The 23548-nt window shown below is 41.5% G+C and overlaps 1 protein-coding gene across 1 annotated transcript; it reads right to left on the minus strand.

Moving 5' to 3' along the window:
- Nucleotides 1–11513: 11513 nt before the first annotated feature.
- Nucleotides 11514–22700, minus strand: LOC106561501 (tripartite motif-containing protein 16). Its single transcript, XM_045688410.1, has 6 exons — nt 22045–22700; nt 19978–20073; nt 13271–13504; nt 12515–12672; nt 12328–12389; nt 11514–12091 (listed from the first exon to the last, which is right to left on the minus strand). Exons 1-6 carry the CDS (start codon nt 22636–22638, stop codon nt 11580–11582), a joined length of 1656 nt encoding a protein of 551 aa, XP_045544366.1. The 5' UTR covers nt 22639–22700; the 3' UTR covers nt 11514–11579.
- Between the last annotated feature and the right edge of the window lie 848 nt (nt 22701–23548).

Genomic DNA, 23548 nt, shown 5'->3' on the forward strand with positions numbered 1-23548 from the left:
TGCTCAAATAAAATATCTCTTAGATTGGCAATACATCTTAGAAGGTGCTGGGTGTTATATGGCCCGAGTGTAACATGGTGATGTAGAACACCATGGTTGCTGATAGCAGCACAGATTGTGACATTGCCACCTCGTTGACCAGGGACTTCAACAATGGCCCGCTGTCCAATCATGTTTCGGCCTCTCCTTCTCCTCTTTGTTAGATTGAAGCCTGCTTCATCGACAAAGATGAACTCATGGGGTCTGTCCAAGGATTCCAAGTCAAATATTGTCTGTGTAGAAATACAATATACTGTATGTAGGATTTTGTAAGTCGTACAGAGACAGTGCTATACTGTAGAGTACAATTAGGCCTACTGTATGCACTTCTGATTCACATACATTGTATGTACTGAAGAGTAATGTCATTCACATAGTATGTGTTAGTACTGTAGAGGATCTGGATTACAGTAAATGTTTCTGAATGTACACTTACTTGCACATACTGAGCTCGCAGTTCTTTCACCCTTGGTGAGTTGCGCTCAAAAGGTACTCTGTATACTTGTTTCATTCGCATCCTGTTACGATGGAGGACACGGTCAATTGTGGAAATGCTCACACTGTCGATTCCCTGGAAGTGTGTGTTGTCTTGTATCACTCATTCCTGGATTTCTCTGAGTCGTAATTGCATTATCTTGAAGGACCATGCCAACTATAACGGCCTCTTGCTCCCGATTGAATATAGCTGTCCTTCCACCTGCATGTGGCAGCCTTGCAATTCTACAGAAAGTAGTTGTGCAGTTACAAAACATATTCATGCAGTACAATACATACCGTGATTAACTTTACAAATGTCTATTGAAACAGCTGCATATAGTGTACTACAGTAAATTTGCAATTACAAAAATACAGTAGTATACTGTACCTGTTCTCTTCTCTGAATGTCCTTACTATGGTGGACACAGAAAATCGGCTCAAATTGGGTTGCACTCTACGTCCTGCTTCCCTCATTGTCAGTCCATGGACAAGAACATGGTCTATAACTGTTGCTCAAATTCCAGCAGATATTTCCACTCTTTGTCTTCCTCTTCCTCTTCGTCCTCCTCTTCCTCTTTCTTGCCCTCCTCCTCCTCTTCCTCCTCGTCGCCCACCTCGCATTCGCACTCGTCCTCTCACATTGTTTCTTCTATCCATTCTCAGACTTTCTCCTTCCCACCTTCAACAACCTGTTTGCTCTCTGAACTGGCTTATATTGGTTGTGTCGCATCATTTGAAACAGGTTAAATCAATTTTGAGTGGTTGTGTTCAATCAATGACGTGTGTTCTCTATTTGTATTTGATTGTTGCCACTTGTGTTTACCAATATGGATGACATGTGCATTAGAGTGCAGAATGTGTTTTGAGAACGAGAATGTGTTTAGAGTTTTGCTGAAAAGTCTAAGTGAGATTTGCAAATTGTGTTTTACCATGTGAAATGGTTTAAGGTATTGACAACAGACTGCATAATTAGCTAAATGAGTCCAGGCAACTGAGAACTTTGTTCAGCCAATGGGGTTTAGTGTTTTAGCAATTGAGAAAAACTGTAAAAGTTATGTGTTACATTATATACATTACATAATACAAGTATTAGTGGTTTAATTTGATACATTGATCTTTATGGTATTTTGTATCTGAATTTTGTATTTGTATGTAGTAATTTCTGTCCATCCCTGGTAGTAGAATACTCTTGTCTGTAGGGTGTTTTCAGGACCAGGACACTGGAGGCAAAGGACTAGTTTAAATAGGAAAATGTCATGGAGTTTTATTAAAAATAAATGTTTTACAAATCACTTTCCAAAGGATTTCAAAATACTAAATAAAATACCTAGCTCTCCTCAGAGCATAATCGCTGGGCAATCTCTTAAAAACTGCACGCTGAGGCATAACAATGTGTTGTAGACATTCTAACCAGAAAGGGGAGAGACTGAAGAATCTTTCAACAACAGCTGTATTAATATGTGGAGACATGAGGTCAACCATCACTCAGGGTGCATGGTAGAGAGACCAATGATTCAGGAACAACGGCTGTATTAAGATGTGGAGACATGAGGTCAACCATCACTCAGGGTGCTCTAACGGCCGTAGAAGGGAGTAGACCAAGGCGCAGCGGGTTGAGTGCTCATATTTAACTTTTATTAACCCCTGTGCGGCCTCCGTCCCGTATGCGAAAAATCATATCGCCATTAGCATAACAAAATTTAATAATAAAAAAAAATATATATATATATATATCAAATTATATTGTTTTATAGATACACCTCTCCTGAATCGAACCACGTTGTCTGATTTCAAAAAGGCTTTACAGCAAAAACAAAACATTAGATTATGTTAGAGGAGTATATCGTAAAAGTAGCCACATAGCCATTTTCCGACCAACCACATGCATCACAAATAACCAAAAAACAGCTAAATGCAGCACTAACCTTTGACAATCTTCATCAGATGACACACCTAGGACATCATGTTACACAATACATGCATTCTTTTGTTCGATAAAGTTCATATTTATATATAAAAACAGCATTTTACATATTTTACATCGGTGCGTAACGTTGACTAACTATTTTCCCTCAAATGCATCCGATGAAACAGAGCTACAATTTACTAAATTACTATTCGAAAACATTTTTTAAATGTAATATTGTCATTCTAAGATTTATAGATGAATATCTCTTGAAAGCACCTGTAATGCCAGATTTAAAAATAACTTTACTGGGTAATCACACTTTGCGATAAAAGGGGATGCGATACTCAGAACAATAGGCTAGCAATAGCAATAGGCTAGCCATCTTGGAACAATCGCATATCACAACTAGTCTTGTATACTATTGTCAATAATCCCTTACTTTTGGTTGTCTTCATCAGAAAGCACTTCCTGGAATCCCAGGTCCACAACAAATGTATTTTAGTTCGAAAAAATGACTCCTTTATGTTCCAAGAGCTTGTTCTTGTTAGCGCGTCTGAAGGCTGATCCAAATGCTTCGTCGGCCATGGGACAGCCATTTAGAGAAAATGCATTTTTTTCCCCATTTAGGTTCGTTCAAACATGTCAAACGTTGTATAACATATATCTTCAGGGCGTTTTTCAACAAGAGAGCCAATAAAATTAGAGGGGGACGATTGCATTGTGTTTCAAAACGTTTCGAAAGGGGAGGGTAACCAGGGGCGCCGGCGTCATAATGGTGATGGCCCTCTCCGTGTGACCACGTTCCATAGCGTCTCATTCATTCAATTTTAACAGTAGAAGGCTCAAACTAATTTGTGAAGACTGGGGACATCTAGTGGAAGCAATAGGAAGTGCTCAATGAACCATAGCTCACGGTGTGATTAATAGGCAACGTGATGAAGTTGAGTTCGCAATTCAGAATTCCACTTCCTGTTTCCATCTGTCTCGGGGTTTTGACTGCCATATGAGTTCTGTTATACTCACAGACACCATTCAAAAAGTTTTAGAAACTTTAGGGTGTTTTCTATCCACAAGTATTAATTATATGCATATCCTAGCTTCTGAGTTTGAGTAGGAGGCCGTTTAAAATGGGCACAAATTTTTTTCAAAAATCGCTTTAGCGCCCCCTATCCTAGGGGAACGCCAAGAGGTTAAACACTAAACAAAACAAGAAATGAACAACAGCCAAACAGTTCCGTCAGGTACAAAACACTAAACAGAAATCAACCACCCACAAACACAATGAGAAAAAACCCATACTTAAATATGGTCTCTAATCAGAGGCAACGGGATACAGCTGCCTCCAATTAGAGACCAATCCCAAACACTTCCAACCTAGACATAGAAATGAAAAAACTAGATACTAAAACATAGAAATAGACTAACATAGAACTAAACCCCAAAACCCCAAAACAAACACCCCCTGCTACGCCCTGACCAAACTACAATAACATATAACCCCTTTAACTGGTCAAGACGTGACAGGTGCATGGTAGAGAGACCAATGATTCAGGAACAACAGCTGTATTAATATGTGGAGACATGAGGTCAACCATCACTCAGGGTGCATGGTAGAGAGACCAATGATTCAGGAACAACAGCTGTATTAACCTGTTAGGGCTAGGGGGCAGTATTGACACGGCTGGATAAAAAACGTACCCGATTTAACCTGTTAGGGCTAGGGGGCAGTATTTACACCGCCGGATAAAAAACGTACCCGATTTAATCTGGTTACCACTCCTACCCAGTAACTAGAATATGCATATACTTATTACATATGGATAGAAAACACCCTAAAGTTTCTAAAACTATTTGAATGGTGTCTGTGAGTATAACAGAACTCATTTGGCAGGCAAAAAACTGAGAAGGTTTCATGCAGGAAGTGGCCTGTCTGACAAGGTGTCGTTCTTCTTGTCTCTGTTTATTGAAGAGTGAGGATCTTAGCTGTCCCGTGACACTTCCTACGGCTGCCACACTTCCTACGGCTGCCAAAGCTGAATCGTGGCTTTGCAGGCTCTGGCTGAAAAAAAGTAGCGCGTTTGGGTAGTGGCTGGTTACAGTACTGTGAGACTCAGGCTCGTGCCCGCGTCGACCGAAAGCTTTGTTTACTTTCCTCTGTTTAGCTAAATGGACATTCCCGGTCGGAATATTATCGCTTTTTTAGGAGAAAAATGGCATAAAAATTGATTTTAAACAGCGGTTGACATGCTTCGAAGTACGGTAATGCTAGCCCGTGATGCCTGGGCTATGTACTTAGAATATTGCAAAATGTGCTTTCACCAAAAAGCTATTTTAAAATCGGACATATCGAGTGCATAGAGGAGTTCTGTATCTATAATTCTTAAAATAATTGTTGTGCTTTTTGTGAACGTTTATCGTGAGTAATTTAGTAAATTGTTAGCAAATTGCTTCGGAAGTTTGCGGGAGGTATGCTAGTTCTGAACGTCACATGCTAATGTAAAAAGCTGGTTTTTGATATAAATATGAACTTGATTGAACAAAACATGCATGTATTGTATAACATAATGTCCTAGGGTTGTCATCTGATGAAGATCATCAAAGGTTAGTGCTGCATTTAGCTGTCTTCTGGGTTTTTGTGACATTATATGCTAGCTTGAAAAATGGGTGTCTGATTATTTCTGCCTTGGTACTCTGCTGACATAATCTAATGTTTTGCTTTCGTTGTAAAGCCTTTTTGTAATCGGACAGTGTGGTTAGATTAACGAGAGTCTTGTCTTTAAATAGCTGTAAAATTGTCATATGTTTGAGAAATTGAAGTAATAGCATTTCAAAGGTTTTGAAAATCGCGCCACAGGATTCAACTGGCTGTTACGTAGGTGGGATGAATTCGTCCCGCCTAGCCCAGGGAGGTTAATATGTGGAGACATGAGGTCAACCATCACTCAGGGTGCATGTTAGAGAGACCAATGATTCAGGAACAACAGCTCTCTTATATAGACACTATTTTACATGAGATTCAAGTGTCACCATCTTACACAAGCAGTTTGGAAAAGGCTCATTTCAGGGTTTAAGCTAAATCATGCTGCTCAGCTGTTAGGTGAAACTCTCGGTGTGGTCAGGGTGTGGTTTCAGTTCTAGGAACATGTTTCTGAGAACTGACACATCTCAGTTGTCAACCCTAATGCTGAGCTGTTGTCGTGACTTCTATCTCAACAACAGGATGCTACCCCTACCCAGAAGCTCTTTTGGCACTCCGCCTACAACATTTGGTTTAGACAGAGGAACAGAAAGAGGAACTTGTACGACACGCTGTTCTAATTCAGATTTACTGGCACAATGTTTTCTTCATTGTATCTTCTTCACACAATAACTCAGTTTAGTACCTTGAAGACTAACTATATGTCATCTTACTTAATTACCTTGTACCTCAGTTAATTTCTGTCACCACAAATGTTTTCCACAAGTTCATCTGACTCTGGGTCAGTAGATAAAGGGCTTCATCTGACTCTGGGTCAGTAGATGAAGGGCTTCAGCTGACTCTGGGTCAGTAGATGAAGGGCTTCAGCTGACTCTGGGTCAGTAGATGAAAGGCTTCATCTGACTCTGGGTCAGTAGATAAAGGGCTTCATCTGACTCTGGGTCAGTAGATAAAGGGCTTCATTGCCAAAATCCTGAAGTTTCTCTTTAAGTCAAAACTATAAATGAAATGTCTTTGGCCACCATACCAATTAAAACTATAACTAAAATGTCTTTGGCCACCATACCAATTAAAACTATAACTGAAATGTCTTTGGCCACCATACCAATTAAAACTATGACTGAAATGTCTTTGGCCACCATACCAATTAAAACTATGACTGAATTGTCTTTTGCCACCATCCCAATTAAAACTATAACTGAAATGTCTTTGGCCACCATACCAATCAAAGCTACATCAAAAGAGTTCTTCAAGAGGTCCATAGTCTTGATAGTGGCTGGGTTGGAGACCCACCAGCTGCATGGTGGCTCACCAAACGAGCATAGAGAGCTGACTGCTGCAAGGTGTACTGCTTAACTAGGATGTGGCCCTAGTTGGAGAGTGGCTTTAGGGTGGAGTACACTTCCAACAGCAGGCATTCCCTTCAACACGTTACAGAAGATAATGTGGAGACAGAGATAGGTAGTATTTCTGTTATATGTATTTGAAATAAATATTTACCCCTCCTGCTGTGTTCTGGTTGACTATGATTTGCAAGTTCTCTCTCTGAAAAATGTAGTTCATTTAATCTGATTGTCATAAAGTTCCATGACTTTGTCCACACAGGGCATCTGAACACACAATTACATTTTGGGTGTTTTATTTAACTTTTGTACACCTGTGGTGTTCCCGTTCATTAGTAATGAATGGGTGAGACTACAATTAGTGTATAAAATTGAGTTCAGGCACATAACCATTCATCAGATGGACACACTTCCTCTCCCAGACACCCACATGCGTGTGTGTTTGAGCACACACACACACACACACACACACACACACACTCCCCTTCTTGGCTTCCATTGCAACCCCCACAGGAACCACACCTGTTGGAATTCTCACAAACAATCGCAACATTGTTTCAATAATATATAGAACTTTTCTCGCAGATCTGGTATATAAAGCTTTTTTGAGACCTTGCTCACAATTCATTCTGTGGCAACACAATGACCAAACGATATACTGTATGTGAGGCTCTTGAACATATCTTTGATCATGACGCTGGTGAGGAGGAGAGAGGCCAGGAAACTGACAGTGAAGATGCATTAGAGGAGGAAGTATCAGAAGTTGAAGACAACACAGAATATGATCCAGACCAAGAGACAACCGATGTGGAACAATCCAGTGATGAGGAAGAGGGCCCTGCTGAGGTTGTTGGTACATTCCGGTCAAATAATGGGAATCCTGGTCTTCATCCCCAGCTGAGAGGAGAGGTCGGCTGTCTGCTGAAAATGTTATCAGGATGACACCAGGGCCAACAAGGTACGTCATATCCCGGGTTGATGACATAACATCCTGTTTCAAACTGTTCCTGACAGTCAATGGAGACTATAGTGATAAACATGACCAACTTGGAGGGGAGACGCGTTTACAAAGACAACTGGAAGGAGGTGGACCGGACACACGTCCAAGCAGACGTGGGTCTCTGGATTTTGGCTGGTGTGTACAGATCCAGAAACTAATCTACCACCTGTTTATGGGATGCAGAGTCTGGTCGGGGGATTTTTCCTGCCACTATGTCACAAGACCAGGCCGCTGTCAACAAGACAAGCTGGCAGCGATCAGAGAGGTTTGGCACAAGTGGGTGGAGCGCCTGCCACTTATCTATAACCCAAGTCCAGACATCACAGTGGGTGAGCGTCTGGTCGCTTTTAGGGGACGCTGCCCATTCAAACAGGACATGCCAAGCAAACTGTCTAAATATGGAATAAAGATATGGGCAGAATGTGATGCAAGGACAAGTTATGCCTGGAACATGCAGGTTTACACTGGGAAACGTGCTGACAGTGTTCCTGAAAGGAACCAGGGGAACCTGCTAACGGTATTCCCGTAAAGGAACCTGGGGAACATGCTGATGGTGTTCCCATAAAGGAACCTGGGGAACATGCTGATGGTGTTCCCATAAAGGAACCAGGGGAACCTGCTGACGGTGTTCCCATAAAGGAACCAGGGGAACCTGCTGACGGTGTTCCTGAAAGGAACCAGGGAAACCTGCTGACGGTGTTCCTGCAAGGAATCAGGGGAACCTGCTGACGGTCTTCCTGCAAGGAATCAGGGGAACCTGCTGACGGTGTTCCCGTAAAGGAACCAGGGGAACCTGCTGACGGTGTTCCCGTAAAGGAACCAGGGGAACCTGCTGACGGTGTTCCCATAAAGGAACCAGGGGAACCTGCTGACGGTGTTCCCATAAAGGAACCAGGGGAACCTGCTGACGGTGTTCCTGCAAGGAACCAGGGGAACCTTCTGACGGTGTTCCCATAAAGGAACCAGGGATATGTGGTGACGGTGTTCCCATAAAGGAACCAGGGATATGTGCTGACGGTGTTCCCATAAAGGAACCAGGGGAAGTGGGTGGTCCTGGAAATGACTGCAGGTCTCCAGAGGAACAACATAACATGTGACCATTTCTTCACCTCATATGCTGATGACCATGGTGGGTCAGAAGGAACAAGGCTGAGTCGACTCCTGCCTTACTCACCACCAAGGACAGGGATCGTTTCTCCTCTAAATTTCCTTTCACCGATACACACTCTGTGTCCTACTGCCCCAGGAAAAAGAATAATGTGCTCCTGATGACAACTCTGCACAGGGACGCTGCTGTGAGTACCAGGGAGGACAAGAAGCTCAACGCTGTCTTGGATTACAACAGGAACAAAGAGGGAGTACCAGGGAGGACGAGAAGCCCAACGCTGTCCTGGATTACAACAGGAACAAATAGGGAGTACCAGGGAGGACGAGAAGCCCAGCGCTGTCCTGGATTACAACAGGAACAAAGAGGGAGTACCAGGGAAGACGAGAAGCCCAACGCTGTCCTGGATTACAACAGGAACAAAGAGGGAGTACCAGGGAGGACAAGAAGCCCAGCGCTGTCCTGGACTACAACAGGAACAAAGAGGGAGTACCAGGGAGGACAAGAAATCCAACACTGTCCTGGATTACAACAGGAACAAAGAGGAAGTACCAGGGAGGACAAGAAGCCCAACGCTGTCCTGGATTACAACAGGAACAAAGAGGAGCTGACAACCTTGATAAAGTATGTTACTTTTTATCTTTCAAGTCTCATGTATTTGTTTTGCTATTACCAGATTGTTTTATCTGCACCACAAAAAATAAGACATGTTGTTGTTTGGTGAAATGCTCATTGAATTTGTGAACAATATGGAGTCAATTCTATTCATTTGAATATGTAAATATGTTCTAGATGTGATAAATTAAAACAAAGCTTTGATGCAGTTTTTCACGTCACTATGCAAGACATGAAGTATCACTTGTATGTAGTCATTATTTTGTTTCCTGATTGTTGCACTGAGGATGACGTCACGTTGGCCCATGGTGGTGTTCTTCAACATCTAGATGTGTCGGCCTACAGCGCGTTCCTGGTGTGGATGGAGGTGAATCCAGGCTGGAAGCAGGGGAAATGTATCAAGAGGAGACTATTCCTAGATGAGTTGGGGAAAGCCATGGTGGCACCCCTCATTCAAAGGCGCCAACACCTTCCTCCAACACCATCTTCCAACACCTTCCTCCAACACCTTCCTCCAACACCATCCTCCAACACCATCCTCCAACACCTTCCTCCAACACCTTCCTCCAACACCATCCTCCAACACCATCCTCTGCTGGATTGGTGAGAGATATACAAGGGCCAGAGGCAAGATCTACGGCCGTCAGAGACAGAAGAGACAGGAGGAAGAGGGGCAATCTGTGTGCACCAAGAGATGTCAAAACCAGCATCACGTTCCATAAATGCAGTGCATATATTTGCAAGGCACATGCAACAACACCACGTATTGTCCAACATGTGCATGAGAACACACAAAATGTAGCCACCATTGATTGACAGATTGTGAACATTTTAATGTTTTTGTAATTGTTAGTAATACTGTTATTGTTACTGTTGTTCTTTAATGTGTTCAGACACTCATTTTGTAATATGGTAAAGTTTTCATGTGTAGTTTTGGGCCGATGTCCTTTCTTTACTAATCAAATCACACCGGGACACAACGGGACACAACAGATGTTATTTTGTGACACTATTTAAACATTTGAAATGGTTTGAAAACAAATGTCGTTGTTAAACTTTGACACAAAGTAGTCTGTGATAAATAGCACAATATGTTTCATCTGAGTATGTGTTATAGTCAGAATAATCCATACATTATGATTTTATTTACTCAGAACGTGTTGTATGAACTCAGGTCAATGAGGCCTACAGGCCATAAATAGTAAATAGAAGATCAAAACGTGTAATGTTCACAAGAACTTCAGCTGATAAAAAGATCTAACACAACATTAGGTGTTAATATATGTATTATTATGGATTTATAATCGGCTATAATGGGGCGGCCATTTTGGACCGGGAACACAGAATGAATTAACATGAAACCAACACAACAGGAGGGTGAATCTGTTCCTGTCTCTGGATAGTGGATTAAAAAAGACCATCAATCTCCAATGATATTAAAGTACTATTCTGAACATTACTGATATACTGAGTGGCAAGTCAAGATATCTGCTGGTTTTATTGTTTAGTTACTATCTGTTCCACCGAGGAAAACTACATAGGATTAATCTGTGTCCGTCACATATAGTTTAGTTAGTTAGTAAGTTAAACTACCTGTTCCATATAGTTTAGTTAGTTAGTAAATTATACTACCTGTTCCATATAGTTTAGTTAGTTAGTAAGTTATACTACCTGTTCCATATAGTTTAGTTAGTTAGTTAGTTATACTACCTGTTCCATATAGTTTAGTTAGTTAGTGATACTACCTGTTCAATGCCACTGAAGAGAATTACAGAGAGACAGAGAACCAACTGAGAAAACATATCAATGGTTCTGAATGACAACCAATATACATCAACACCATACATGATGATTCATGGAAATGTACAAGATTAAAAACTATTAATACAAAGCATTTTACTGGATGAAATCTCTGAAGATCAAATCAGAAATAAATCAATTGGAAAGAAAAACAGAGCAGAATGAATCATCACATCTGGGGACCATCACCACCAGCATGACTAGTAACTATGTGGACGCTACTACAGTTTAACCAGCTCAGCAATAGACTACACCAGCATGACTAGTATCTATGTGGACCCTACTACAGTTTAACCAGCTCAGCTATAGACTACACCAGCATGACTAGTATCTATGTGGACCCTACTACAGTTTAACCAGCTCAGCTATAGACTACACCAGCATGACTAGTATCTATGTGGACCCTACTACAGTTTAACCAGCTCAGCAATAGACTACACCAGCATGACTAGTATCTATGTGGACCCTACTACAGTTTAACCAGCTCAGCTATAGACTACACCAGCATGACTAGTATCTATGTGGACCCTACTACAGTTTAACCAGCTCAGCTATAGACTACACCAGCATGACTAGTATCTATGTGGACCCAACTACAGTTTAACCAGCTCAGCAGTACCATTGACATAAAACCCAGGATAGAGGGGCTGAGTGAATGTTGTCTGGACTCTGTGGAGGAGGGTCAATGTGTCAGAGACACTGTAGAAGGACAGAGTACCTGCCTTGTGATCCAGGTACACTCCTACTCTGGAGGACTGAGGGCCTGGTACTTTAGTCACAACATTGTTGTGTCTGAAACAATAATCACCTCTATAGTACAGTAAACTCCAGGACTTGTTATTGTCTCCAAATAAACTATCTGACTCTGTTCTGCTGATGTCTTTATATGAGACTGCTGTATAAACCAACTCCCCACAAAACTTCACCTCCCAGTAACAGCGTCCAGACAGACGCTCTCTACACAGAACCTGCCAGTAGTTGGTGAATCTGTCAGGATGGTTAGGATATGGTTGGACTAGGCCTGTACAGGTCACCGTTCTGTTCCCTTTAGACAGAGAGAGGTGTGTGTGTGCTGTGTTTGGGTCCAGTGTGAGCTGACAGGAATCTGGGAGAAGAGCAGAGCAGAGACCAATGAGGGGAGTCAGAACAATAAGTTAAGTCAGATACTGTATCTACCCTGTCTTTGATTAGAGCACAGCAGAGATCAAATCAGAGAAATATGAGGAGTCAGATAGATACCCAGTCTTTGATTAGATCTACTATTGCTATATATTTCTAGAGGGATTGTTAGGAGTGTCAGTAAAAAGAGACTGTTAGTTACTTCACAATAAAGAGACTCACATTGTAACAACTGTTCTCTGGTCTTGGGCTCTGGAGGCAGTACAACATCCACTATATTCACGACAGACACACAAACACATTGACAGAGAGAGGGAATGTTATCATTATACCATATTCCACATGTATATGAATAGTAGGGAACTTTCAATGGTCTAAAGTTGATGTTCTTATTGTTTTCAACACACCTGTAGTGGAAATCTTGGTCAATTCTCCTTTAAGGAAGTCTTCTAGTTTCTCTCTCAGTTCAGACACAGTCTTACTCACATCTCCAAAGTACTGAAGAGGACGGACAACGATGCTGGGTAAGTCTGATGATACACTGATACTGGAGAGAGACTGATAACTCTGGAAAGAGAGAGACAGAGACAGAGAGGGAAAGAGAGAGAGGGAAAGAGAGAGAGGGAAAGAGAGAGAGGGACAGAGAGAGAGAGAGGGGCAGAGAGAGAGACAGATGACAGATAGAGGGAGCGGGACGGACAGAGAGAGGGAGAGGGACGGACAGAGAGAGGGAGAGGGACGGACAGAGAGAGGGAGAGGGACGGACAGAGAGAGGGAGATGGATGGACAGACAGAGAGAGAGAGAGAGGGACGGACAGACAGAGAGAGAGAGAGAGGCACGGGCAGACAGAGAGAGAGAGAGAGGGACGGGCAGACAGAGAGAGAGAGAGTGGGACAGAGAGAGAGAGGGAGAGGGAGGGAGAGGGGGAAAGAGAGAGAGACAGAGAAAGGGAGAGAGACAGAGAAAGGGAGAGAGACAGAAAGGGAGAGAGACAGAGAGAGGGACACAGAGATAGAGGGACAGAAAGACAGAGAGAGAGAGAGACGGACAGAGAGAGGGACAGACAGAGAGAGGGAGAGACGGAGAGAGAGAGGACAACATAATGATTGAGATGAATAGTTTCACATTAAGTTAATTTCATATGTAACAAGGCAGTATAGTTACCTGGAGGAAATGGATATGATCCTCTGTGTGTGAGAGCTGCTCCAGCTCAGTGCTTCTCTTCCTCAGCTCAGCTATCTCCTGCTTCAGTTGCTCCAGGAGTTCTTCAGCTTGACTCACTTGAGCCTTCTCTTGGGCTCTGATCAGCTCCTTCACCTCAGAGCTCCTTCTCTCAATGGAGCGGATCAGCTCAGTAAACATCTGATCACTGTCCTCCACTGCTGCCTGTGCAGAGCGCTGTTAAGAGAGAGAAAGAGAAAGAGAGAGCGAATGTACAGTAGCCTCTGCACCGCTTTGAGTCAGAACGCTGCCCTCCAACAATTGTTTACAGACAGATTATTTCACTTATAATTCACTGTATCACAATTCCAGTGAGTCAGAAGTTTACATACACTAAGTTGACTGTGTTTTTAAACGGCTTGGAAAGTTCCAGAAAATGTCATGGCTTTAGAAGCCTCTGCTAGTCTAATTGACATCATTTGAGTCAATTGGAGGTGTACCTGTGGATGTATTTCAAGGCCTACCTTCAAACTCAGTGCCTCTTTGCTTGACATCATGGGAAAATCAAAAGAAATCAGCCAAAACCTCAGAAAACAAATTGTAGACCTCCACAAGTCTGGTTTCTCCTTGCGAGCAATTTCCAAACGTCTCTAGATACCACGTTCATGTGTACAAACAATAGTACGCAAGTATAAACACCATGGGACCACGAAGCCATCATACCGCTCAGGAAGGAGATGTGTTTTGTCTCCTAGAGATGAACGTACTTTGGTGCGAAAAGTGCAAATCAATCCCAGAACGCGCAAGGAGGCCTACAAATCTGACTCAGTTTCACCAGCTTGTCATGACGTTGCCCTCTTTGGGTACAGCGAGCACCATCCCCCTACATCTGTCTCCCACACCCAGGCTGCTGTGGTCAGAAGAGGTCGTAAATTCCTATGAGGAGACCCTCTCCTCATGGCCACAGTATAAAGAGAGAGTGAGATTCATAGAGAGAACAGAGGAATTTCTTCCACCTCACAGAACTGGAGAACCGAACAGCATGTATGTTCTGGAGAAGGTATAACAGATCGGTGAAGAATCCAGCTACGAACTGGTCCGTTTGGTATCATGAGAGACAATACCGCCACATTATCATAACCGTGTTTATAGAAGAGTCTCAGGTATGAGACTTACATCTAATGGTTGTATAAAATGAATGAATAAGGATGAAGCTATTTGTGAGATGATGGGATGCTATTTAATGATGTTAATGTGAGAGAATTGTATTTCTGTTTAAAGTTTCACTAAGTCCTTGGCACGCCCTCAGGGACATAGACAGGACCTGGCGTCATGAGACAGCCTTTTTCTATGTCCCGAATAAAACCCCCACCTAGGTTTTCTATCACCAGACCAGCTTACCTTGATAACGAGAGGGCCAAGGTTTGAGAGCAGACCAGCTTACCTCGATAACGAGAGGGCCAAGGTTTGACCATACATTTCTCTTGCTGAATCTTTTAACCTCGTTTTGAATTTTAACCATACAACGTGGTTAAACTCTTAGACTACCGACACCGACAGAATAAGAACAAGTCTTTGATATTAATTACTAGTCTGCAGCTAGGAATTCGGTATCATTGAACGCGAAGACCGACAACCGCCGAAAACAGCTATTCTATAACGACATAAATGAATGTCACTCTGAACTATCCATCTAACCACGACAGAGAGAGAGGGCGTACAGACTCTCCAACAGAAACAAACTTTTCAACAGAGATCCAGATGACACACTGAGCGTAAATATATATATTGATTGCAATTATTCCCGAATGAGTGAGCCTTCATGTGCAAAGGTTTAGCATTTCAATTGTTATAATTAACAACTCTGTAGTGCCTTCTCAGCTGACCCCCACTCCCCTTTTGTCTAACAAGCCGCCATGCTGGTTTAGCCCACTAGGGCACATTCTCCTATCATTTCCTTGTAACCATATCTACTGTTTGTTATGCATTTATGTGATTTACCTAGTTAGCAAATAAATTATTTTAACCTGTTATGGCTAGGGGGCAGTATTTTCACGGCTGGATAAAAAACGTACCCGATTTAATCTGGTTATTACTACTGCCCAGAAACTAGAATATGCATATAATTATTGGCTTTGGATAGAAAACACCCTAAAGTTTCTAAAACTGTTTGAATGGTGTCTGTGAGTATAACAGAACTCATATGGCAGGCAAAAACCTGAGAAGATTCCTTACAGGAAGTGGCCTGTCTGACCATTCCTTGAGCTTCTTGACTCTGTTTATTGAAGACTGAGGATTTTTGCTGTAATGTGACACTTCCTACGGCTCCCATAGGCTCTCAGAAGGCAGGAAAAAGCTGAATGATGTAATTCCAGCCCCAGGCTGAAACACATTTGCGCTTTTGGCAAGTGGCCGATCAGAGGACAATGGGTTTAGGCGCGTGCACGAGTCGACCCCATGCTTAATTTTCTTTCGTCTTTTTACCTAAACGCAGATTCCCGGTCGGAATATTATCGCTTTTTTACGAGAAAAAATTGCATAAAAATTGATTTTAAACAGCGGTTGACATGCTTCGACGTACGGTAATGGAATATTTAGACATTTTTTGTCACGAAATGCGTCGTGCTCGTCACCCTTCTTTACCATTCGGATAGTGTCTTGAACGCACAAACAAAACGCCGCTATTTGGATATAACTATGGATTATTTTGAACCAAACCAACATTTGTTATTGAAGTAGAAGTCCTGGGAGTGCATTCTGATGAAGAACACCAAAGGTAATAACATTTTTGTTATAGTAAATCTGACTTTGGTGAGTGCTAAACTTGCTGGGTGGCTAAATAGCTAGCCCTGTGATGCCGGGCTATCTACTGAGAATATTGCAAAATGTGCTTTCACCGAAAAGCTATTTTAAAATCGGACATATCGAGTGCATAGAGGAGTTCTGTATCTATAATTCTTAAAATAATTGTTGTGCTTTTTGTGAATGTTTATCGTGAGTAATTTAGTAAATTTTTAGTAAATTCACCAGAAGTATGCTAGTTCTGAACGTCACATGCTAATGTAAAAAGCTGGTTTTTGATATAAATATGAACTTGATTGAACAAAACATGCATGTATTGTATAACATAATGTCCTAGGTGTGTCATCTGATGAAGATCATCAAAGGTTAGTGCTGCATTTAGCTGTGGTTTGGATTTATGTGACATTATATGCTAGCTTGAAAAATGGGTGTCTGATTATTTCTGTCTGGGTACTCTGCTGACATAATCTAATGCTTTGCTTTCGTTGTAAAGCCTTTTTGAAATCGGACAGTGTGGTTAGATTAACGAGAGTCTTGTCTTTAAAATGGTGTAAAATAGTCATATGTTTGAGAAATTGAAGTAATAGCATTTCTAAGGTATTTGAATAACGCGCCACAGGATTACACTGGCTGTTATGTAGGTGGGACGATTTCGTCCTGCCGACCCTAGAGAGGTTAAAAAATAAAACAAATTAGTGTAGTTTATCCTCTCTTAGGGTAGGGGGCAGTATTTTCACATCCGGATAAAAAACGTACCCGATTTAATCTGGTTATTACTACTGCCCAGACACTAGAATATGCATATAATTGTTTGATTTGTATAGAAAACACCCTAAAGTTTCTAAAACTGTTTGAATGGTGTCTGTGATTATAACAGAACTCATATGGCAGGCCAAAACCTGAGAAGATTCTGTACAGGAAGTGCCCTCTCTGACCATTTCTTGGCTTTCTATACTCTCTTTATTGAAAACAGAGGATCTCTGCTGTAATGTGACACTTTCTAAGGCTCCCATAGGCTCTCAGAAGGCGCCAGAACGTTGAATGATGACTTTGCAGCCCCTGCCTGAAAAACAGTAGCGCATTTGGATAGTGGTCGATCTGAGAACAATGAGACGGGTGCGCGCGTGCACGTGAAGAGGCCATTTTACATTTTCAGTCTTTGAATGAAAAAGAAGTCTCCCGGTCGGAATATTATCTCTAATTTGCGAGAAAAATCACGTAAAAATAGATTTTAAACAGCGTTTGACATGCTTCGAAGTACGGTAATGGAGTATTTTGAATTTTTTTGTCACGATACGCGTCCGCGCGTCACCGTTCGGATAGTGTCTTGAACGCAAGAACAAAACAGAGGATATTTGAATACAACTACGGATTATTTTAACCAAAACAACATTTGTGGATGAAGTAGAAGTCCTGAGAGTGCATTCCGATGAAGAACAGCAAAGGTAATCCAATTTTTCTTATAGTAATTCTGAGTTTAGTGAACGCCAAACTTGGTGGGTGTCAAATTAGCTAGCCCGTGATGGCGAGCTATCTACTCAGAATATTGCAAAATGTGCTTTTGCCGAAAAGCTATTTTAAAATCGGACACCGCGATTGCATAAAGGAGTTCTGTATCTATAATTCTTAAAATAATTGTTATGCTTTTTGTGAACGTTTATCATGAGTAATTTAGTAAATTCACCGGAAGTTTTTGGTATGTTTGCTAGTTCTGAACATCACATGCTAATGTAAAAAGATGGTTTTTGATATAAATATGAACTTGATTGAACAAAACATGCATGTATTGTATAACATAATGTCCTAGGAGTGTCATCTGATGAAGATCATCAAAGGTTCGTGCTGCATTTAGCTGTGGTTTTGGTTTTTGTGACATTATATGCTAGCTTGAAAAATGGGTGTGTGATTATTTCTGGCTGGGTACTCTCCTGACATAATCTAATGTTTTGTTTTCGTTGTAAAGCCTTTTTGAAATCGGACAATGTGGTTAGATTAATGAGTCTTGTCTTTAAAATTGTGTAAAATAGTCATATGTTGAAGTAATCGCATTTCTAAGGTATTTGAAAATCGCGCCACTCTTTTCCACTGGCTGTTGACTAGGTGGGACGATTTCGTCCCACATACCCTAGAGAGGTTATCAAGTGCCTGCCTTGCAATAATAAATATAATAAAATAACTAATAAAAAGCAAATGCTTACATAGGTTTTATTTAAAAAATAACAAATGCTATTTAGTACTAAAATGGTATTTACTAACATAATATTATTACTAAAATAGTTGTAGGCTACCCTACCCTAGAATTAGGGTTCAGGCTAAAATAAGTTATTCGTAGGGTTAGAGTTTCTGTACAGCACTTTGTGACATCTGCTGATGTAAAAAGGACTTTATAAATATATTTGATTGATTGGACTGGGAATAGAACTTTCAGAAGTTGAGTTGGTGCCACAGTGTTCAATACAACTAATAGGAGCTGGCAGGGTGAAACATGACCTAAAATAAGACCTGTTTTTTCAATAAAACTAATAGGAGCTGGCAGGGTGAAACATGACCTAAATAAGGCCTGTTTTTTCAATACAACTAATAGAAGCTGGCAGGGTGAAACATGAACTAAAATAAGGCCTGTTTTATCAATACAACTAATAGGAGCTGGCAGGGTGAAACATGACCTAAAATAAGCCCCACTTTTTCGCATTTACTCCAAAACTACGGCAAACAGCTGGGACATATGGTAATATTATATAACTGGGCTCCTCGTCGGATGCAATTAACTAGTTTTATCAGTAAATGTGTTTTAAAATGTAGTGTCCAGCCTAGCCCTAGCCCCCGCTGTCGGCTGGTCGCGCTTGTCTGCCCTAAACAAACCCTGTGTACCACCCCTCCCCTGTTTAACCTTGAATTTAGTTAAGAAACAAACACTTGTCTATGAAAAGAGACTCCCAGCCGAGAGCCACGAAACGAAAACCACTTGTAAATTTACCAAAACGAACAAACTCTTTAGGGATCTGTTCATCCGTAATAAACGATTCATAACCAGAGACCCACACAACCAACTACCACGGAAGTGATGGAATGAGAGAGAGAGAGACATCGTTACAACACTGTACATAGACATAATATAACGGTTCTTGTTCTTTGGAGTTTAACGGCGGTTGGCTTCCAATATGTTGCATTACCGCCCCCAACTGGGTTATAATATAAATCTATTTTACTTTGTGATACAAAATGGGAAAAGGGGAAATTATGATAATACTAAATAACACCATTCCAACTAACCCTACACTCATTAAAAACCCACTACCCCATTCCACTACTTTTACCCTATCTGCTCCTGCACCATGCCAACTAACTCTACACTCATTAAAAACCCACTACCCCATTCCACTACTTTGACCCTATCTGCTCCTGCACCATGCCAAATAACCCTACAGTCATTAAAAACCCACTACCCCATTCCACTATTTTGACCCTATCTGCTCCTGCACCATTCCAACCAACCCTACACTCATTAAAAACCCACTACCCCATTCCACTACTTTGAACCTATCTGCTCCTGCACCATTCCAACTAACCCTACACTCATTAAAAACCCACTACCCCATTCCACTACTTTGACCCTATCTGCTCCTACACCATGCCAACTAACCCTACGTAGCCCCGCCTGGGTTCAGTGGCGGCCCAATAGGGAATGTTCTATTGATGTAATGGTCAAGATGTTGGTTTATCCCACGGTAGACCTGGGTTCATATCCTGTCAGTTACATTAAGCAGTCTATTCTCTGAAAGGGGTCCAGACAGCCTGTTCCCAACAGTGGGGTCAGTGGGATTGGATAGGGGCCCCTCTCTCTCTCTATCTCTCTGACTGGAGAAGAGAAGTGAAATGATGTGTCTCCTCTGGTCAACAATACTCACCTTGAGAGACTCCACAGCCTGTTGGAGCTCCTTTAGCTCCTTCTCTTTCTCCTGGAATCTCTGCTGGACCTTCTGCTGACTCATCCCCACCTGCCTCTGTGGATAATCACTCTTCAATGAGCTATCAAGCTTTGTTTGTCCAGTAGATCAATAGTATAGTAATGTGACATAGGGCCCATAGAGAGTAAGGATTCAAATGTATCTGTGTGAAATTATATTATTACGTTGCTATGTGAATGATTATAGTTTTAACAGTAGACGAAAATGTATCAAGGGGTTGAGACTGAACTTTGAAATTACAAAAGGGCATTCAGAATGATAATAGTGCTTGACTTTAGAAAATGGTGATATATTTGGAGAATCTGGGTTAACATCAGGGGCGGAAATTCCGGGGGGACGGGGGACACACGACCCCCCCATCCTGGGAAAAATATGATTTGTCCCCCCCAATATATCACTGAAACATAACTATGTAATTTAAATAATATTAATAATACGCAATGAAAGCAATTGTGCTGATTATAGACACTTAATAGCTCGTTTTTAAGTTTCAAAAGATTGCGACCCCCCCACCCTTTGCCTCACAATGGTTTGATCCACTGCCAGTTCCTTAGCTTGCGAGGTAACGTAGAGGCCATATCTACTGTCTGAAAGGCACTCAATGCACGTAACTGACGTGAGGTTAATCCAGTCAATCGCGCACACACACTAGCTGAATATGCAGAGCTAGCGCGCAAATATTAACTATTAAGCTAGCTAGTACCTATTCCATTTATGTGGCGTCGTCAAAGATGGAATCTTTGCTATCGTCAATTTATTCCAATATCAGCATGCATGTAAGTTAGTGCTTCAAAGTCCCTGTGATAAGGTTAGCGATAAACTGAACAGAACTACACTCTCTTCTACCATTGTTTTAAATATATTTAATGGTCTCGTTGCAAAAGCTAAATTGTCGCAAGGGAACTTTTATTTATATATTTTATTTCACCTTTATTTAACCCGGGTAGCAAAGATTATAGCAAACACCATTGAATTGGTGCTTGCTAGCTTTGCAAATTCAGCTATTGTTAGAAGCCAGCCAATATGAAACAAACGATTAAAATTACAAAAGGTTGCAGCATATGTTGTGTAAATGGTGAACTCATACAGCTGTCAACTCTTGTCACTGCAATCCTTTTCACATTTGCTAGCTACCTTGTAGATCGAAGCCCATATAGAATGATAGAAGATAAGATGATAGAAGCCCATCTCCTACTGTAAATAACCCACATACTGTGTGTGTGTAGCCAACCAGGTAGAAAAATGGCAGAAAAATGGCAGAAAAAAGACGGACATCAGAGTATTTTTCAGTACACCAAAACGCAAAGTAAGAACCCTAGTAGCCTAATATCTCAAAGACTAGTTGATAAAATGTTCATAAGAAAGAAATGAAATTCTAATGGAAATGTTTCACAATGATGTCATTAGGCAGAGCAGGCAACAGATGGCACACAGACAGCAGAGTTGGGGACAGATATGCAGGGACAGACTGGCAGAGACAGGGAGACTCAGGTAAGTTTGTTGAGTCTTTGTTTGGCAACATTATGAAAAGTTCTCAATTTTTTTTACTTGTAAAATAGGAACATAATTGGAAAATGCCATGGATACCCCCACTCTCAACTTAAACTGGTGACTGAACTAAGATTTGTTAAAGGCAATGGTATTGCTGTTGTGATTAGTTGTGTAGTTTTGGGTACCGGTAGTTAGGAGTACGGCAAACACCTTATTTCTTTGGTTCCTCAACATACATTTACCATATTAAACGTAGGCTATGTGTTACAGCACTACTTTTGGTGTCCCCCTCCGGAATTGCTCTTGAGAAAATGTAATGTAATTGTCCCCTCCAAAGTTGATATCAGATTTTCGCCCCTGGTTTAACATATCTATATAATCAAGGTTTGTGTTCATGTTTGTTCTGCTGTGGATCGAATTAATTTGAATGATCTCATATTCAAACAGCCTTAGTTCCTACTGTATCTTTAATTCTTTGTTTATCAGACAGTCACCAACAAGTTGTTCTGGTCTTACCTGTTTCTCAGTCCTCTCTGCTGCAGCTGACACTGTATCATGGCCATGTTCATCCATTGTACAGAGATAACAGATACACTGCTGATCGGTACGACAGTAAACCTCCAGCAGTTTGTCATGATGAGAGCAGATCTTCTCCTGTAGTTGTGCGATGGCTTTGACCAGCTTGTGCTTCTTCAAAGCAGGAGATTCATAGTGAGATTGGAGGTGAGTCTCACAGTAAGAGGCCAGACACGCCAGACAGGACATGAGGGCTTTCCGCTTTCTGGTCCCAGTGCAGAAATCACACGCCACATCTCCAGGCCCAGCATAGCACAGAGCAGGAGGGGGAGCAGCCTGGAGTCCTGTCTTCCTCAGTTTCTCCACCAGCTCAGCCAACATGTTATTTTTCCTCAGATTAGGCCTTGAAGTGAAGGTCTCTCTGCACTGTGGACAGCTATAGACCCCTTTCAGAACATCCTGATCCCAGCAGCCCTCAATACAAATTCTACAGTAATTATGTCCACAGGCAGTAGTGACTGGCTCCTTCAGTAGATCCAGACAGACAGAACAACAGAACTGGTCCTGGTCCAGCAGAACTCCCTGCTGAGCCATTGGGACGGTTGTTGTTCACTCTCACACAGACAGATCAGTTTAGTTTCCACAGAAGAGCGTTTGTGAAGGGGAGGGACTTCCTGGTTCTGCCAGAGGGCTGGGGTTAGAGGGAGGGAAGGAGGGAGTGAGAGAGGGAGGGGTTACAGGAAGGGAGGGAGAGAGAGAAAACTGCAGGCAAAGTTGAGAAGGAGACAAATATTTTAGTTCCTAGGTTAGGACCCTTAATATGGAATGCATTAAATAGAGTGGTTAGAATATAGAAAGGGTAACAGTTTCTATGAAGAACATATCTATAATGCTTTTAATGAATGTTGTAATGTCTTAAACTGATATGCTGTGATACTAACTATAAGCCTCCATAATAACTCATACGTGGTTGTAAAACTGTACAATGTGTTATAGATAATTAGCTACAATTGGGGGAGGGGGGACTTGAAATGGATACAATGTACTGGAGGTGAAATGAATACAGGATGTATTGACTGATCATTGAGAATGATGGAACACTTTAAATTACAGTGTGTTTATTGGTGTGTAATTGTTCCTGTTAGTACAGTGGTGTAACAAGTACTGTGATGCCTCATTCTTCCACTGTACTAGCAGCAGTAACCCTAACCAGTAATAAGGCTACTGGAATGGAAACTGGTACAGGAAATATAAAGTAAGGATTTATACATGTCATCTATGATATACTGTATGTAATGAGATGTCTCTGTCTTCTAGATGGTGTTCTATACTGGATGTAATGATATGTCTTCTAGATGGTGTTCTATACTGTATGTAATGATATGTCTCTGTCTTCTAGATGGTGTTCTATACTGTATGTAATGATATGTCTTCTAGATGGTGTTCTATACTGTATGTAATGATATGTCTTCTAGATGGTGTTCTATACTGTATGTAATGATAT

This window comes from Salmo salar, chromosome ssa10 (genome assembly GCF_905237065.1).
Source record: "Salmo salar chromosome ssa10, Ssal_v3.1, whole genome shotgun sequence".
Taxonomy (NCBI): Eukaryota; Metazoa; Chordata; class Actinopteri; order Salmoniformes; family Salmonidae; genus Salmo; species Salmo salar.

What these genes read in the sequence shown, in the direction of transcription:
- LOC106561501 (XM_045688410.1), bottom strand. Translation starts at nt 22,638, where the DNA reads ATGGCTCAGCAGGGAGTTCTGCTGGACCAGGACCAGTTCTGTTGTTCT. An exon ending in ATCATATCCATTTCCTCCAG is followed by an intron (nt 12,673 to 13,270) that starts GTAACTATACTG and finishes CTCTCTTTCCAG; the next exon opens with AGTTATCAGTCTCTCTCCAG. An exon ending in TTGACCAAGATTTCCACTAC is followed by an intron (nt 12,390 to 12,514) that starts AGGTGTGTTGAA and finishes TTGTGTGTCTGT; the next exon opens with CGTGAATATAGTGGATGTTG.